The sequence below is a fragment of the Anabrus simplex genome, chromosome 6, assembly GCF_040414725.1.
Source record: "Anabrus simplex isolate iqAnaSimp1 chromosome 6, ASM4041472v1, whole genome shotgun sequence".
Lineage (NCBI taxonomy): Eukaryota > Metazoa > Arthropoda > Insecta > Orthoptera > Tettigoniidae > Anabrus > Anabrus simplex.
The window spans coordinates 167,073,700-167,092,496 of NC_090270.1; the positions used below are offsets into that span (position 1 = coordinate 167,073,700).

Here is an 18,797-nt window from a genome sequence, read left to right on the forward strand (position 1 = left end):
ACTTGTCTCCCATTTTAACAAGGCTTTATCCGGAAGTGTCGCGTATTATCTCTACTGTATTTGGTGTAAATATAAGAAAAGATCTTCAATTGGGTAATCACATTAATGAGGTTGTAAATAAAGTATACAGAATTCTTCAAATGGTCATAAGAGTGTTTAGGGGTTGTAGTATGTACAGGAGAGGGCGTATAAGTCTCAGGTAGGACCCCAATCGGAGTATTGTTCCAGTGTATAGGATTACTTGATATAAGAACTGAAAAAGACCCAAAAGAAAGCAGCACAGTTTGTTCTGGGTGATTTCAAACACAAGAAAGTATTACAAAAATGTTGCAAATTTTGAGCTTGGAAGACTTGGGAGTAAGGAGACGCGCAGCTCGACTACGGTTGGGTAGCAGAATGGGATCTACGTTCAGATGGCCTTCACTTGAACTGGAGTGGTACATATAAGTTGGGGGTACGTTTAGAAGAGTTACAGGAAGGTACATTCAGGGAAATGGGGTGGACAAGGGAGCGGAAATGACAGATAAGAAGCAGGAGGTCAAGTGAGGATGACATAAAATTGTTAAGTATTAAACTGTAGATGTATTGTAAAGAAGGGAACAGAATTAAGTAAACTAATAATATATTTATCAGATTTAGAAATGGGAATTGAATCATGGCTGAGAAGTGATGTTACGGATGCGGAAATTTTCTCACGCAACCGGAATGTTTACTGTAGGGACAGGTTATGAATAATATCAGGGTATTCGTACTGGTGAAAGAAGAATTTGTAAGCTACGAAAAAGTTAAGGATGAGAAACACCAAATTCTATGTGCAAGACTTATCTCTACAGACAATAGGCAACTTGATGCCTTTGGGGTGTACAAACCAAGCAAGGCTGGCGCAAACAGTGATGGGGAATTATACCATAACATAATCAGCCATGTGAGGAATATTATTGTAGCAAGTAATATGAACTTGATATAGATATTGATTCCCATAGGGAACCTGAAATATTTGTCCTGAATGAGTAAATTTATAATACCAATATAAATGGTCCATTATTGGACATTATAAATTTTCCAGCTAACTTATTCCTGGATGCCAGCGTTTCGCCCCAGTGTGCTAAGTTGGGCTCTTCATCTGCTAAACAGCACATCCACCAAGACGCATGGCTAGTGCGTACCGTGGAGTCCCAATGCTTTTCTGCTACATTTGCCACATTTCATTTGTGGGTTTGGAAGGTATGTCACCCGTAAAACATTCGATATTACTATACAAGTCTGTTTAATAATTTGATAAACTGTCGACACGCCCAATCGAAAGTGAAGCACCAAAGAATAAAATGACTCTCCAGTGGCAAGATATCTGAAAGAAATAGCAAATAGGTTAATTTAATTACACATAGTTGTGAAGAATCTTTGATATAAATAAGAAAGTTAGTTAAATCAGTAAGTCACATTCTTTCATAAATATTGTATAATTTGAAAAGTCAGTACAAACTACTTATTTTCTCATTCAGGTCTATTCTTTGTTTATATTTCAGTTAAAACCATGAAAGCAAAATGGAAATATATTAGAGACTACTTCCAACATGAGTGCAAAAAAAAGTGAATCATCCGAAATCTGGAGCAAGAGCTGATGATGCACCGAAGGGGTCATTGTGCAATATTCTGATTGCATGTTCTTCATTAAAGATGTTTCGACTTCTGACAAAGTCGAATTAAGAAGTCTACAAGAAGGACCTGTACCTGACAAAAGCCAGGAAGAAATATCCAAAGACTCTACTGAATACGAAATAATACAGTCACCGCTACTACAAAGTGAAGAGTCCATGCCGCGAAGCAACTCTTCGTGTTTGCATAACTGCCAACTTAACAAAACCAAAAATCAGGATATTTTGATATGGAAATCAGGAAAAATAAAGGGATACAATTGGTCAAAACTGCTTATTCTACATGTGTTGTGCAACAGAGGAGTACTGTGGTATATATTATGACACCTATTGTCTCAAAACCCGACTGTTGCTATACGAGGTGACAAGGCTAAAAATTACACATCTCTATTCCCTCACAGGAAGTATGTGAGAGAGATGATCAGTCTCTGATAAATCTTCCAAAAATAGTACGCACTCATGCTCCACATGTGTGAATTAGTCATGCACTTAGATGCCATTGCTTAGCAAATGCATAGATAAATATATTGCTCGCACCAGCGCAATTATGCGAAATGCAATGCAATTTAATCAAGTAATACATTAAAAATTCTCCAGAATTGTCTCCAAATGGCACCTTCAATCTCTAGAAATGTCACTAGTCACTATCTTTGAAATTCTGTCACTAAATTACCAAAAAAAAAAAAAATCTAGTCACTAGTCTCTAGAATCGACTAGACTGATGTGAACGAACATGAACATAGCACACGAGAACGAGATTGACAATCGATGTGCATATCGCGATATAAAGATTTCAACAAACATTGCATATTCTCGTGCATTTCTCGTATTAATAAACGTCCATATTTCACTTGAAAGCGGCCAATGAGCGAAGGACTTACGGCCACTGGCGTACAAAGCTGAAATGACAGGATTTGGAAACAAATGTTTGAAGTTCACCAAAAATAACCTAAAACCAGGAGAAATAATAGAATAATCGGGAGGCAGGAAAAGACTGTAGAAAATCAGGAGTCTCCCGCCTAAATCGGGAAAGTTGGCAGGTATGTGTTTGTCTTCATGTAGGATGCTAATTAATATGGAACCGTAATGATATTTATCACTTGCAAAATTTGTCTTCACATGTTAAAAAACAAAAGAAAACACACAAAGATGAAACACTGGCCGTTGAAGAAAGAAAAATTAGATTTGATATTGAAAGAAGCAGAACGGGAAGAAGATGCTGATTTGTTCTTTCTTTCTTAAGAGTTTGCTGCCGGACATCATAACACTGCCTCTGTGGCAAAAAGCATCGTTTGAGGCTTAAGATACATGAACTTGTTGTCAGTGAGACTGAAGATAATGAAAGACAGAATACTTCAGTTGAAATGAGTTTTATGGTACCACCTGAAGCATCTAATCAACCCACACTTTCATTATTTACTCATCAAGATTCTTTGCCTTAAATTTTTATTTTTTCTGTTCTACTTTGCTATCTGCTTAAGTAAAGTGTTAAGTGCTGTGTATTATTTCTGTATCTCTTCTATCACCTTTAATAATACGGTAATAATAATAAAATTTGTTTTTAAAATCTATGCTGTGACTCCACTTTCCATTATTATTATTATTATTATTATTATTATTATTATTATTATTATGATTATTATTATTATTATTATTGTTATTATTATTATTATTATTATTATTATTATTATTATTATTATTATTATTATTATTATTATTATTATTACTATTATACATACATTATCATTATAGACTGTTATGCCTGTCAGCGTTCAGTCTGCAAGCCTCTGTGAATTTACTAAACGTCGCCACAATCCTCAATTTGCAACTAGTGTTGTGGCCTCATTTAGTTCTATGCCTCTTATCTTTAAATCGTTAGAAACCGAGTCTAACCATCGTCGTCTTGGTCTATCTCTACTTCTCTTACCCTCCATAGCAGAGTCCATTATTCTCCTAGGTAACCTATCCTCCTCCATTCGCCTCACATGACCCACCACCGAAGCCGGTTTATGCGTACAGCTTCATCCATCGAGTTCATTCCTAAATTAGCCTTTATCTCCTCATTCCAAGTACCCTCCTGCCACTGTTCCCACCTGTTTGTACCAGCAATCATTCTTGCTACTTTCATGTCTGTTACTTCTAATTTATGAATAAGATATCCTGAGTCCACACAGCTTTCGCTCCCGTAAAGCAAAGTTGGTCTGAAAACAGACCGATGTAAAGATAGTTTCGTCTGGGAGCTGACTTCCTTCTTACAGAATACTGTTGATCGCAACTGCGAGCTCACTGCATTAGCTTTACGACACCTTGATTCAATCTCACTTACTATATTACCATCCTGGGAGAACACACAACCTAAATACTTGAAATTATCGACCTGTTCTAGCTTTGTATCACCAATCTGACATTCAGTTCTGTTGAATTTCTTACCTACTGACATCAATTTAGTCTTCGAGAGGCAAATTTTCATACCATACATACTCATTGCACCTATTTTCAAGTTCCAAGATATTAGACTGCAGGCATCCAGCACAATCTGCCATTAAGACCAAGTCGTCAGCATAGGCCAGACTGCTTACTACATTTCCACCTAACTAAATCCCCCCTGCCATTTTATACCTTTCAGCAGATGATCCATGTAAACTAAAAACAGCAAAGGTGAAAGAATGCAGCCTTGTCTAACCCCAGAAATACCCTGAACCAAGAACTCATTCTACCATCAATTCTCACTGAAGCCCAACTGACAACATAAATGCCTTTGATTGATTTTAATAATCTACCTTTAATTCCATAGTCCCCCAGTACAGCGAACATATTTTCCCTCGGTACCCTGTCATATGCTTTCTCTAGATCTACGAAACATAAACACAACTGCCTATTCTGCTCGTAGCATTTTTCAATTACCTGGCGCATACTGAAAATCTGATCCTGACAGCCTCTCTGTGGTCTGAAACCACACTGGTTTTCATCCAACTTCCTCTCAACGATGATTGCACCCTCCCTTCCAAGATGCCAGTGAATACTTTGCCTGGTATACTAATCAATGAGATACCTCGATAGTTGTTGCAATCCTTCCTGTTCCCTTGCTTATAGATAGGTGCAATTACTGCTTTTGTCCAATCTGAAGGTACCTTACCAACATTCCATGCTAATTTTACTACTCTATGAAGCCATTTCTTCCCTGCCTTCCCACTATACTTCACCATTTCAGGTCTAATTTCAATTATTCCTGCTGCTTTATGACAATGGAGTTTATTTACCATCCTTTCCACTTCCTCAAGCACAATTTCACCAACATAATTTTCCTCCTCCCCATGAGCTTGGCTGTTCGCAACACCACCAGGATGATTTCCTTTTACATTGAGAAGATGTTCAAAATATTCCCTCCACCTCTCCAGTGATTCCCTGGGATCTATTATGAGTTCACCTGAATTACTCAAAACACTGTTCATTTCCTTTTTCCCTCCCTTCCTAAGATTCTTTATTACTGTTCAGAAAGGTTTCCCTGCTGCTTGACCTAGCCTTTCCAGGTTATTACCAAAATCTTCCCACGACTTCTTTTTGGATTCAACAACTATTTGTTTCGCTCTGTTTCTTTCATCTATGTACAAATGCCTGTCTGCCTCGGCCCTTGTTTGGAGCCATTTCTGATAAGCCTTCTTTTTACGTTTACAGGCTGCTCTCACTTCATCATTCCACCATGATGTTCGCCTTTTCCCATCTTTACACACAGTTGTTCCTAGGCATTCCCTTGCTGTTTCTACTACAGCATCCCTGTATGCCACCCATTCACTTTCTATATCCTGAACCTGCTTACTGTCTACTGTTTGAAACTTCTCACTAATCATATACATGTACTTCTATCTAATTTCCTCGTCCTGGAGATTTTCTACCCTTATTCGTTTGCAGACAGATTTCACTTTCTCTACCCTAGGCCTAGAGATACTTAGTTCACTACATATCACATAGTGGTCTGTATCATCGAAAAATCCCCGGAAAACTTGTACATTCCTAACAGATTTCCTGAATTCGAAGTCTGTTAAGATATAGTCTATTAATTTACGTACCTCAGTATTAAAACTAGCCACTGTTCATGTGATATCTTCTGTCTGTAGTTAGTACCAGGTCCACCAAGATGATTTTCCAACTTCCCAAAGAGCATGTCAAAGGTATTTTTTGTCATTCTTAAGTAATCATAAAATTTATCAGGATTAAGTCGTGCATCCCTATACAAATTATAGAATTCTCCGAAAGAATTTCATTCTTCATTAAATTCATGAACCCACTTACGATTTCAACTGAGGAGATACCAATAAACATGAAGATAAGTGATGAAACTGTACAAGTAAGTCAATTTTCCTACTTGGGAAGCATTATCACTCAGGACAACAGATGGACCACAGAAATCAGGAGGAGGACTGCATTAGCTAAACAAGCCTTCAGTAACAAGAAACAGTTTCTGACAAGCAGGAACATTAACATTAAAATTAGAAAAGAATTTGCCAAAATGTTTGTGTGGAGTGTTTTGTTGTATGGTCGTTCGTCCCGGCTAACCAATTTGTATAGCGCCACAGCTAGTAGTGGAGACTTTGCTCGTACTGTGAGGAAGGGTAGCATGTGTGTGTGTGTGTGTGTGTGTGTGTGTGGGTGTATATATATATATATATATTGCCAAGGTCATGGACACTGAGGTATGATTCACCCGTTTGCCACGCACATTCATCAGTCTGGCATTCTTTTCAGTATCTGTCAGTTTCTTAGTGTGTAGTCAAATACTAAATTATTTTAATTGTATAATTACACAGTACTCCTATTTAATTGTAATAAATGTGTAATATTGTTCTTTTGGTTAAAGTTTTATTGTGTAGTATTGGAAACAGGAAATCGTGTAACCACCAAAGAGAACAAAGGAGAATTTAGAATTTACCCTCGACTTTCACATTCACCAATTTACACTTGATCTTATTTTCTCCAATCAAAAGTATTTTCCTTCTTGCTGATGAATGTCCGAGAAAAGTCTTGATTTACGCAACAGGAAATGCTCTTCTAGAACTGCACGTGTAAGTACATGCAGTTTCACAAATTTTTATAACAAATAAAAATATAAAAATTTACAGATAAATGATAATTTTGATAAAACACATAAAAATAGTTTCTAAAACAAAATTCTTCCAAGTCCAAAGGTCCAAAAAATATAAAATCTTATACAAAAACAACAAAATTTTAAAACAATACATTAAGAAATTTCAATCAATTCCCACTGCTGTCTTAATACTGCCACATCAGATCCACCCAATCAATATACTTCACTTTACACAATTCTTCCTTCTAATTTTCAATTTTAAGTAACTGTTATCCATCAAAAAAAAAAATTCTGGCAACTTAGATATCATTTTTTAGTGTGTGACCACCTTTAAATACCTCGCGCCAAACTAAGCCGACTGCATGGTGTAGTGAATTTGGTGTGAACAGGAAGCACGCCCTGTGCTATGTACAGCAATTCATGCTGCACCGACACACTATGCAAAGTATTACTATTTATAAGTTTCATATTCCGTATTGATTGGATTCAATGTAATAGACAAGAAAAATGTTCCACCGATCAATACATTTATTGTGAATGAATTATTGCACTAGTACCGGTTTCGACCTATCTTGGCCATCATCAGCTAGCACACAAATTTACAGTCATAGGACAAAATTACAAAGATGTTATGTAAGAGCATCCGGATGTCTAATGAAAAATGGAAGTAAAATATATTGCAGTATGTTGCATTAAAATATCTCTGATTACAAGTGGTGATGGTTAGAATAAACTAAAACCTATTGATTGAGCATGGACATGAGTACATAAACACATTAAAATATATATGCCACATTATAAGACACTAAAAAATATAGCACCTTAAACACATTAAAACATGGTGTATTTTAAAAACGTCTATTAAAATTTGAGTTCATGTTGCGTTGCATTCGTTCTTCAATCCACTTGTAGTTCTTGTGTTGATTAAGTTGAATATCGAGAATGTTCTATGGCTGATATACTTTGTATTGATATGTTATAAGAACTCTTGTCATTAAAATTTGAAAACTGAGTACTGTGTAATTCAACTGTTAATGTAGTCAGGTAAGATTTATATATACAGCAAGATAGGGTTTAATTTTAGAGCAGTTGGTGGTGACACTTCTCTCGTCTATGCACGTTATATGGTTGTTATCTGTAAAGAAAAGCTAATATGAGTATAGCGTATGTATGAAGGAATGCCTGGATGTATGTGTGAAATGAAAAAGTACTTACTGTTGTTGCTGTGGAGGTTGTGTACCGATATGTTTGGAGATTTGTTGTGTTCTGCTACAAGTACATCTGGGGCTTATGTGAGCTGTGTGGAAGGATGTTGGTGGAGGGGATGGAGGAGTGGCTATTGTGAAGGTAGGGGCGGGGTTAGGTTTGTGATTCGTCGGTTTGTTATGACGTGTGTTTACTAATTTGAGATAGTCATTTCTTATTGCAGGAATGACTTTGTCAAAGATGATACTGGTTTTCTTTGTAATGTCGTTAATGTTATGATTGGGGTTAGCGTATTGATCCAAAGAAATATAGAAATCTTCGGTTATGTTTAGCAGGGGGCCCTTAGAGTTTATGTTTAATATCATCATGTCATTATTGATGTCTGTGAAGTTGTGCTTAGATTCTTCTACATGTTGGCCTATTGATGAGAAATGGTTGTGCTTTACTGCATTTATCTGATTGGTTGTATTTATTATTATTATTGACTGTTTTGGTGTTGTGTATAGTGTTGGTGCTGTTGTGTGTGGTTTTGAATGCTATTTTCAGGTTGTGCTTCTTAAAGATATTAGTTATAGTATATATATTGGTGTTGTTGAACGTAAATAGGACATAATCTTTTTTCAGTTTGGCTGTTTCGATTAATTTAGTTTTAGGTTGGGATTTTATTTTGTGGATGATTTTGTTGACCATTTCTTTGCTGTATCCATTGTATTTGGCTATGTCGTGGATTAATTTTAATTCATTATTTCGATCTTCTATTGTCATTGGGATATTGAAAGCTCTATGTATCATACTATAATAGGCTGCTCTTTTATGTGTGTTAGGATGTACGGAGTCATTTTTTATGGTATTTAAAGTGTGTGTGGGTTTCCTATAGATCTTGTAAGATAAGTGAGTGTCATGCCTGGTTATTGTTAAGTCCAAGTAATTTAAGGTACGGTTATTTTCTGTTTCTTTAGTGAATTTCATTTGGGGGTCTAAATTGTTAAGTTTGTCTAGTATAGTATCTGCATCAGTGAATCTATTATCTATAATTACGAAGATATCGTCAACAAATCTACACCAAAAATATATATTATCTATTTTATTAATTGACGTGTGCTCTAGGTGGTCGATATATATTTCTGCTAATATTCCGGAAGCAGGAGATCCCATAGGTAATCCTTGTTGCTGATATATGGTACCATGAAATTTGAAGTAGTTATTTAAGGCGAATTTAAGCAGAATCACGAATTCTTCTATTTCTAAGGTGCTCAAGTTACTATGGTTTTTTAGGTTAGATTCAATTATTTTGACTGTTTGTTTAATAGGAATGTTAGGGTACATGTTTGTTATATCAAATGAAGTAACGGTATGATGTTTTTCGATCTTTAGTTCTTTGGCTCTGTTGCAAAAATCTATTGAGTTTTGTATTGTTTTGTTTGCTAAAAATGAATAATGCTTTTTCAAAAATTTCTGAATGAATTGTGATAACTTATAGGTTGGACTGGCTTTATAGTTTATAATCCATCTCATGGGTACATTTTCTTTGTGTATTTTAGGGTAGGCCCTTGCGGATGGTAATTGGGGGTTCATAGTTATAAGTTTAGCAGATACTGTTTCGCAAGAATAAAGTGTGTGCTCTTGAGTAGATTTTTTTAAATTTCTTTGTATATTATTGGTTGGATCTCGGCGTTTAATTAAAAAAGTGTTGTCCTGGAAACATTCTTTAGTCTTTGTTATGTATTCATTCTTATCCATAATGACCGTAGTGTTGCCTTTGTCGGCTTTTGTTATTAGTAGATTGTTCTGTTTTATTTTGTTTTTGAGTTTGTTTAGGTTTCATTTATTGGTGGTATTCATGTTTAGGTTATTATTGTGAACATTATTGATATATTGCGGGATTTTTCTACTGATTTCGTGTCTAACTTCGTCTCGTATATCGTACGGAATTTTCTGTAAAGCGAGTTCTGTTTCGGTAACGGCAGTTATAATATTCTGATAGGATGATGCATTACCCCAGTTATGTTTGGGTCCCCTGCTCTTTGGATCAATACGCTAACCCCAATCATAACATTAACGACACTACAGAGAAAACCAGTATCATCTTTGACAAAGTCATTCCTGCAATAAGAAATGACTATCTCAAATTAGTAAACACACGTCATAACAAACCGACGAATCACATACCTAACCCCGCCCCTACCTTCACAATGGCCACTCCTCCATCCCCTCGACCAACATCCCTCCACACAGCTCACATGAGCCCCAGACGTACTCGCAGCAAAACACAACAAATCTCCAAACATATCGGTACACAACCTCCACAGCAACAACAGTAAGTACTTTTTCATTTCACACATACATCCAGGCATTCCTTCATACATACGCTATACTCATATTAGCTTTTCTTTACAGATAACAACCATATAACGTGCATAGACGAGAGAAGTGTCACCACCAACTGCTCTAAAATTAAACCCTATCTTGCTGTATATATAAATCTTACCTGACTACATTAACAGTTGAATTACACAGTACTCAATTTTCAAATTTTAATGACAAGAGTTCTTATAACATACCAATACAAAGTATATCAGCCATAGAACATTCTCGATATTCAACTTAATCAACACAAGAACTACAAGAGGATTGAAGAACGAATGCAACGCAACATGAACTCAAATTTTAATAGACGTTTTTAAAATATACCATGTTTTAATGTGTTTAAGGTGCTATATTTTTTAGTGTCTTATGATGTGGCATATATATTTTAATGTGTTTATGTACTCATGTCCATGCTCAATCAATAGGTTTTAGTTTATTCTAACCATCACCACTTTTAATCAGAGATATTTTAACGCAACATACTGCAATATATTTTACTTCCATTTTTCATTAGACATCCGGATGCTCTTACGTAACATCTTTGTAATTTTGTCCTATGACTGTAAATTTGTGTGCTAGCTGATGATGGCCAAGATAGGTCAAAACCGGTACTAGTGCAATAATTCATTCACAATAAATGTATTGATTGGTGGAACATTTTTCTTGTCTATTACACTATGCAAAGTGCGCTCGGTGTGCACGTGGCCTTACAGAATGTTGTTTACTGTATCACAGAGAGACACAACCTGGAAATGAAAACTTCTACAAACTCAAATGTATTCTTCCAATATCTAATGAAAATAAATAATGATGAAAAGGTTGCAGTTTGTGTTTGTCTTTATTTTTCCTTTTAGTGGAGGTTGTACCTTCTTCAGTCTGCCTTAGTTCCATGTATAGCCTCCTCTGACATGTTGTGGCATGCTTGCAACCAATACAGGGTGGACAAGAATTCCCCGTACCCTTGTAACTGTTTAGCATCAACTGTTATTTATGCAGTTTGGTAGCTGTATTACGTACGTTATTTATGCAGGTTAGTAGCTTTATTACTTCCTATTAATTGTTGGAATGAAGTGTTGGGATAAATATTGTTGCAGCCGAGTGTTGGTTTGAAGCCATGGCAGATGTGAGCGGTAAGAGTTATACTACTGAGGAGGGGTCAATGGCAAATGTGTGGGTGCACAAACGACAACACACAAAACTTTTTTTTTGCTCGTGGCTTTACATCGCACCAACACAGATAGGTCTTATAGCGACGATGGGATAGGAAACGCCTAGGATTTGGAAGGAAGCGGCCGTGGCCTTAATTAAGGTACAGCTGCAGCATTTGCCTGGTGTGAAAGTGGGAAACCATGGAAAACCATCTTCAAGGCTGCCGACAGTGGGATTCGAACCCACTATCTCCCGGACGCTAGCTCACAGCTGCACGCTCCTAACTGCACGGCCAACTCGCCCAGTAACACACAGAACAGAAAATGAGATAGATTATGGGAGCATTCCAGGACAGACTTAATAAGTTCCACCGCGAAAAGCAACACTTATCGATTGGGACAGACGTGCTTTTGCCTCGGGCAGTGTTAAAGACAGACCGCGGAGTGGAAGGAAGAAGATACGAGAAGAAAGGTGTGCTGTAGTCTGTGCTTCGACTGAACAATGTTCTCCAATGAAGTCAACGCGTAAACGTGCTTTGGAACTCGGTATACTGAGAACAACATTGCGAGATTACTTTAAAAAGGTCCTTAAGTTCAGATTTTTCCTATCGACGTTCGTAAATGAGTTATGAAATAGAGACCGGAATGAGCTTCTTTTTAGCATGCTGTGCTTTGTTAACCAAATTTTGAAATACAGTGAACCGTGCCAAGTTTATGTTTCCAGATGAATGTGCTATTTATCGCAGCTCACATGCTAAAAATGTTGCCGTGGGAGCCAAAGGGAATCCTCATTACAGAGTTGAGTTGGAAAGGAACCTGCCTCACATAATGTTATGGGCAGTGAAATCACAACATCTGCTTGGACCATACTTTTGAAAAGGACTGCAAATGGCACAAATTATTTACACATGCTGCAAACATGGTTAATAACCCAGCTTGTGGAAAGGGGCCTCACAGAACGCATATGGTTGCAGCAAGACATGGCCCCTGCTCACTACGCTCTTCCTGTGTGCGAGTTCCTAAACTAACATTTCCCAGGACAGTGGACAGGTCATGGTTCACTAGCAACACAAGCTCCCTTGAAATCCTGACCTCACCACACCAGACAACTCGTTATGGGGAGTCATTGCGGCGCATGTATCTGCATGTCGTTATGCTACAAACGAAGAACTACACAGCGCTGTTGAGGATGCATTTCAGATTATAACCCTGGATATGCCCAGAAATATGTCAAGAAGAACATGGAGGCTTACAGAACTGTGTTTACAGCATGAGGGGAATTTTCAGATATAATGGACACCTAATACGAATGTAACATAACCTAAATAACATTTGATACTGAACACTTACAGGGGTACAGGGACTTTTCACCCACACTGTACATTGACGATATTCTGAGGAAGGAAGTCCCATTCTATCTGGACAACTCTAATGAGGTCTGGAAGTGTCTGTGGAGGTTGTGGACTAATAAAATAAACTGTTTTCAACCTGCCTCATGCATACTCAGTGCAGTTCATGTCTGGTGGATTAGCTGGCCAAATTGTACGGTCAAGTGCCTCTCTCATGATGTTCCTCACTGATGCTCCTTGAGGAGAGTGAGCATTGACATCGACAAAAACGAATTCATCACCACATTCTAATGGTCGAAAAATTTCATCAATATGCATTGGTAAGTCAAATATAAACGAGCCTTTCTGATTTTGGCACCTGTTTGGTGGGCTTGTGGTTCAAGGCCATTGGAGCATGAGAGGAAGGGTCTCTGAGAGGGGTGTCATAACTCAGGATATCTTGTCCATGCTGTACTCAGTCGCTCTGATGATAAGTGAGAGAGGAGTACACCAGCGCAATGCATCACCATCAAATTTCTCGTCCGAGAAAATGTTAAAGCTCCTGAAATTCATCGCCATTTACACGCACAGTTTGTGGAAATAACCCTTTCATGGGCCTCGATGAAGTACTGGTATAATGAGTTCAAGGACAGAGGTAAGAGAGTTGAAAACGTAGCACACCCATGCTGCTCTGGCACCAGCATCATAGCGCAATCTTCTTTGCTAGATTCGTGTTGCCTACAGGTCAAAAAGACATTGCATCCCAATCAGATCTGTACTACTCATTCATGCCTTTGGAGAACATACTACATTTTTATTCACATTTTTGCTGGCTGAAACTAGGAATTATAGGAATTATTTAAAACAGCAATTTGTACAAGTCCTGTTGTCCTATCAGCTAATTCTTTCCTTTATTTTCTTTAATTATTAACAAAACCAATAGCGGAAATATGCACAAAATGTTGGTGTATGATTTCAAAATATGGATCTTTGCAAAATAGGATATAAAATGCCTGGAAGCAATGGAAATGTGGATATGGAGGAGGATGCTGAAAATAAGTTGGACAGATGATGAAAGTGTAATGGACTAGTATAACTTGGAAACAATTCTCTAACCCATGGGTAAATAATGAATTTGTAATTCTTTTGAAATTTGGGCCTCCATCAACTCAATATTTAAGAAATCCTCACGTATGCAACCTACTACAGCCGTTTTCTGCCTGTACATTTTGGCAAGTTGTGATTTTGTAGAGATTAGTTCAACGTGCTCTTGTACAATCTCATTAAAACAAGCCTGAAAGTGCACTTTCTTCCTCCATGGCCATCACACTGAAATAAACTATGTCAGAAGAAATTTCAGAGATGGAACCACAGCATGGGGTGTTTAAAATTCTTCCCTTATCTTTCCTCACCTGTTTCTTTATACAGCTGCGGTGTCAGCAGACAGATACCACAGCCAGTGTGCGAGAAGCGAAGGAGATCCACCTCATTAGTGGAATATGAACTTACAGTAAATCATATGCATGGTACTATCTATCTCGCAAGTGACTTCAGTCCACAACTCCTTTGAGATCTGTCTCACGAGATGCATCTCATATTTATTTATATCATCCAATATGTATACTACATGAAATTACATAATAATAAAATATATAATGAAGGGCTTCATTATACTTTAAGCATAAAACCATCAACCATATCTGTCAATATATGTTACATAAAATCTTATATGCCACTGAAATAAATCTTTACAACTTACCTTTACGTAGAGATGGGGAACAGAGGAGGGCATCTGCCATTTCCAAATCTTCACGATCACGACCAAGTCCAGAAAGTCCATCATCGGTAAATTGTTTCTTCCTTGCTGTGGTAGAGAACATAGAAATAATATCAGCATTAGATAAAACTATAAAATTCCTTTAAGTAAGGCATGTCAAAACAAGCAGCCTGCAGGCTGAATGTGGCCCCCACACTAGTGAAATATGGTCCTTGCCCCACTTTTGAATTTAATAAATAACTATACCATTGTTGCCAACTTATATTAAACAACAAGCATCATCATCATCTTTAGCAGTTACATTAATAAAATACTGTATAAAATTACAGTAGGGTAGTTAAGAACCCGTAGAGGAGAAAACTATTAAAACTAGGTTTAAACTTGTCTCCTAAAACTGCTGAAATGCAGTAACGGGTTACACTTTTGCATTGTGCCCGGGTTGCGAAGAGCTGCTTGTGATGTTTATTTAATAGTTCTCTTTCTTCTTCTTCTTCATAGTACCGTATCAGGTCCCCCTGACATTGGCGATCACTGTGGCGAATGCAGTACGATCTCTTGCTAGGTGGAAAAGTCTTTCAACACTGTGAATTCCAGTCCATTCTTTGATGTTTCCAAGCCATGATGTTTGTCTCCTCCCGACACCTCTTCGACCCTGTATTTTGCCTTGTACAATCCGCTGTAAGATGAGGTAACGGTCATTTCTAAGGATGTGGCGAAGGTAAGAGATCTTCCAGAGTTTTAGTGTTTGAACGAGATCCCGACTTGCTCTTGCCCTTCTGAGTACTTCTTGGTTCATTAGTCGTGCAACCCACGAAATCCTGAGCATCCTACGGTGGATCCACATTTCAAAGGCTTCCAAGCATTTCACTGATATGTTGTTGAGAGTCCATATTTCCACACCATATAGCAAGGCTGACCATATATAGCACTTGACAATCCTCTGTCTAAGTTTTAAATTTAAGTAGTCATTGCAAAAGAAAGAGTTCATTTTTATAAATATTTTTCATGCTATTGCTATTCTCTGTTTCACTTCTTTCTCAGGATCAAGTTGTTCAGTGACAATGGCACCCAGATATTTAAAAGTGGTTACTCTCTCAATCTGTCGGTTGTTTAGTTGTAAGATTGCCTCAGCATTGGCACGTTTGCTGAAGATCATGTACTTGGTCTTGTTTACATTTATTTTTAGTCCCATGTCCTCACTTACTGCACTAATATTATTGAGCAGGAGTTGGAGATCTTCAAAATTGTCACACAAGATGACTGTATAATCCGCATATCTTATGTTGTTAATTATGCCACCATTTACTTTTATTCCATATTGTTGATTTTCTAAAGCTGTTTTGAAAATTTTATCTGAGTAAAGGCTGAATAACAATGGAGACAAAACACAACCTTGTCTAACTCCTCTTTGGATGGCTATCTCGTTTGTAGTTTGATTTCCGATTTGGACAATGGCCTTTTGTCTCCGGTAAAGATTTTCAATAATGGGGATATCTTTGCTGTCAACTCCTATATCCTTTAGGAGTTCTACAAGTTTTGGATGTAGTACTCTGTCAAATGCCTTTTCAAAATCAATGAAATAAGCAAACACTTCTTGCTGTTGATCTAGACTGTTCTGAATTAGGATATTTAGCGCAAACAATGCTTCCCTTGTACCAAAAGAATTTCTGAACCCAAACTGCGTTTCGTCGAGGTCTTGTTCACACTTAGTCTTGATTCTGTTAGTTATTACACGAAGGAATACTTTAAGTGTGTGGCTCATGAGGCTTATTAGCCTATAATAATTACACTTACATGCCTTTTGCTTCTTTGGCAATGTGATGAATGTAGATAACAGCCAGTCAGATGGAATGTCTCCAGTATTATATATAGTATTGAACAACTTTACCAAGAATTGGATATTGTCTTCGTCAATCATTTTAAGAAGTTCTACAGGGATGTTATCTGGACCTGGTGATTTCTTGCTTTTTGAAACTTTCACAGCATATAGCACTTTTGATTTAAGAATATCAGGGCCTTCACAATTAGCTCGTTGGTTAGTTTCCTCACCTCTCTGATCACAAAAAAATTCTATCAGATAATTTTCCCAAGTATTTAAAACTTCTTCTTCATTAATAATAGGCCTGTTTGTGGCATCAACCAGTACAGAAAGGTTACATTTTCTGTACATGCCAGCTATTTCCTTTAATTTTTGGTGTATATTGAACAGATCATGTTTAGACTGAAAGATTTCCATTTCCACACATTGTTCTTTCATCCAGTTCTCTTTCGCAGCACGTATTTCTTTCCTTATGTGGCGTTGTAATTTTTTGTATTCCTCTGCATCATTTTTTACTAATCTTTGTTGTTCCATTAGTTCAAGAATATCATCTGTCATCCATTTCTTTTTCTTCATTGGATGTATCTTTTGATCTTTGTTTTGAAGAAGTACCTCTACCCGACTTTTAAACTGATTCCACAATTCATTTGCTGTTTCACAGTTATTGGTATTGATTTCTTTTAAATGCCTATTCAAATCCTGAGCCATTTTCTGCCGAGTTTCACAATTTTGTAGATTAGGGGTATTTAGTACCTTTCTTCTAGGCTTATTCTTCATGATTTTCAGACAGACTCTTACATTAGCTATCAATGGATTATGATGCGAGGAAATATCTGCACCTGGATATGCTGCGACTCTTTTGATGGAATTTCTGAAATGCTTATTTATCAGAATGTAATCAATTTGGTTCCTTGTCGAGTCAGGATTCTGATGATCATTTTTAGGAGCTTTCCATGTGTATAAAACGATGTTTTGGAAGTTTGAACCATGTATTGGTGAGAACCATTTGATGTTCTACACAAAATTCGTACAGCTTTTCTCCCCGGTCATTGCATTTACCAAGCCCAAATTCGCCTACCAAGTCGGAACGACACCCTTGACCAATTTTTGCGTTGAAATCACCCATTATGACAGTTATTTCATCCTTCTTCAGGTCTTTAAGAACAGTTCCAAGTTGTTCATGGAATGTTTCTACTTCGTCATCATACTTTTTGTCTGCTGTTGGTGCATATATCTGCAAGATGTTTACGTTAAAAGGTGAGCATGAAAGCTGTAATAACATGATTCGATCAGAGACAGGTACAAAGTTGCTGACATACTTCGTAAGTTCAGAATTTATAAAGATTCCGACTCCATTTCTATGATCTTTATCATTATCTTCACTACCAGAGTAATAGAATGTACCATCATCACGATGACATTTACCTGCACCAGGCCAGCGAACTTCACTAATTCCCATTAATGGTGTTCTTAATCTAACCATTTCCTTGATAAGATTGTCAAGCTTGCCAGCTGCATAGAGACTTCTCACATTCCAAGTCCCCATTCTTATTGCGGAATTCACTAATTTAAGCCGGGAGATTCTTAGCCCCCTCTCCCATTTAAGGGCTGCCCGGGACTAGGGGCCGTTTCTTTCTGATTTCTCGCCATAGTGATTTCCTGGGAATTTATACCAGTGTGGTTTCCCCTTGCCTTCACTGGTGCAGACTCAGCTGCCCCTAACATGGAGAACAGACGCTGTTGGAAGCCGCTTCTAACATGAAGTACAGACGCTACCTGATGGATTCTAGTGGCATTTCCTCCACTAAGGGACCATCACCCTCCTAAGGGAGCTCCTCCGCCATAAGCCGTTGGCTCCTTTAGAGTGACAGGTTATTTCCCGCCGACCAACACTCGGCGTTGAGTCGCTGGCTGTACGGTCTACTCCATACCATAGCAGGATAACCTTGCCAGTTCTCTTTATATTATTCTAGTAAAATATGACTAATAAAATGCAAGTAAATCTTCATTCTATAATATGTTCTTTCATTTCAGTAAGGAGATTTTTTAAAATTGAATATTTCAGTTCGGATTAACCGAACTTTCGGATTAACGGGGTTTGGATTAACAGGACTCTAGTGTATATGTTTCGAGAAAGGTGAAATGAGAAAAGTTAAGTCACAGGAAAGTAATTTGCAGACCCCTGCATCTAACATAAGAAATTCAGAAGATGCGGCATAAATGATACAGGTTTAATCACATGGGATGAGGCAACCATGGCTTCCCTCTACACTTTTTCACTAGTATGTCAGCTACTTATAATGAACAACAAATCACCTTTCGCTAGAAAAGTGATCTTGCTTAGTGCAGATTTCAGACAGTGCCTAGCAGTAATTCCTCACTGTTACAGAACAGGTATTATCCAGTCAAGTTTG

The 18,797-nt window shown here is 37.4% G+C and overlaps 1 protein-coding gene and 1 pseudogene across 1 annotated transcript in view; one reads left to right on the forward strand and one right to left on the reverse strand.

Annotated features, from left to right (window-relative positions):
* LOC136875613 (uncharacterized) overlaps positions 1-18,797 on the reverse strand; it is a 312,390-nt gene that overhangs the window by 211,089 nt on the left and 82,504 nt on the right. Inside the window, exon 4 of the mRNA XM_067149147.2 lies at positions 14,547-14,651. Within this exon, the coding sequence (XP_067005248.2) occupies positions 14,547-14,651 (105 nt within the window). The remainder of the gene's footprint in view (positions 1-14,546; positions 14,652-18,797) is intronic.
* On the forward strand, positions 1,662-3,097 carry LOC136875611 (uncharacterized; annotated as a pseudogene).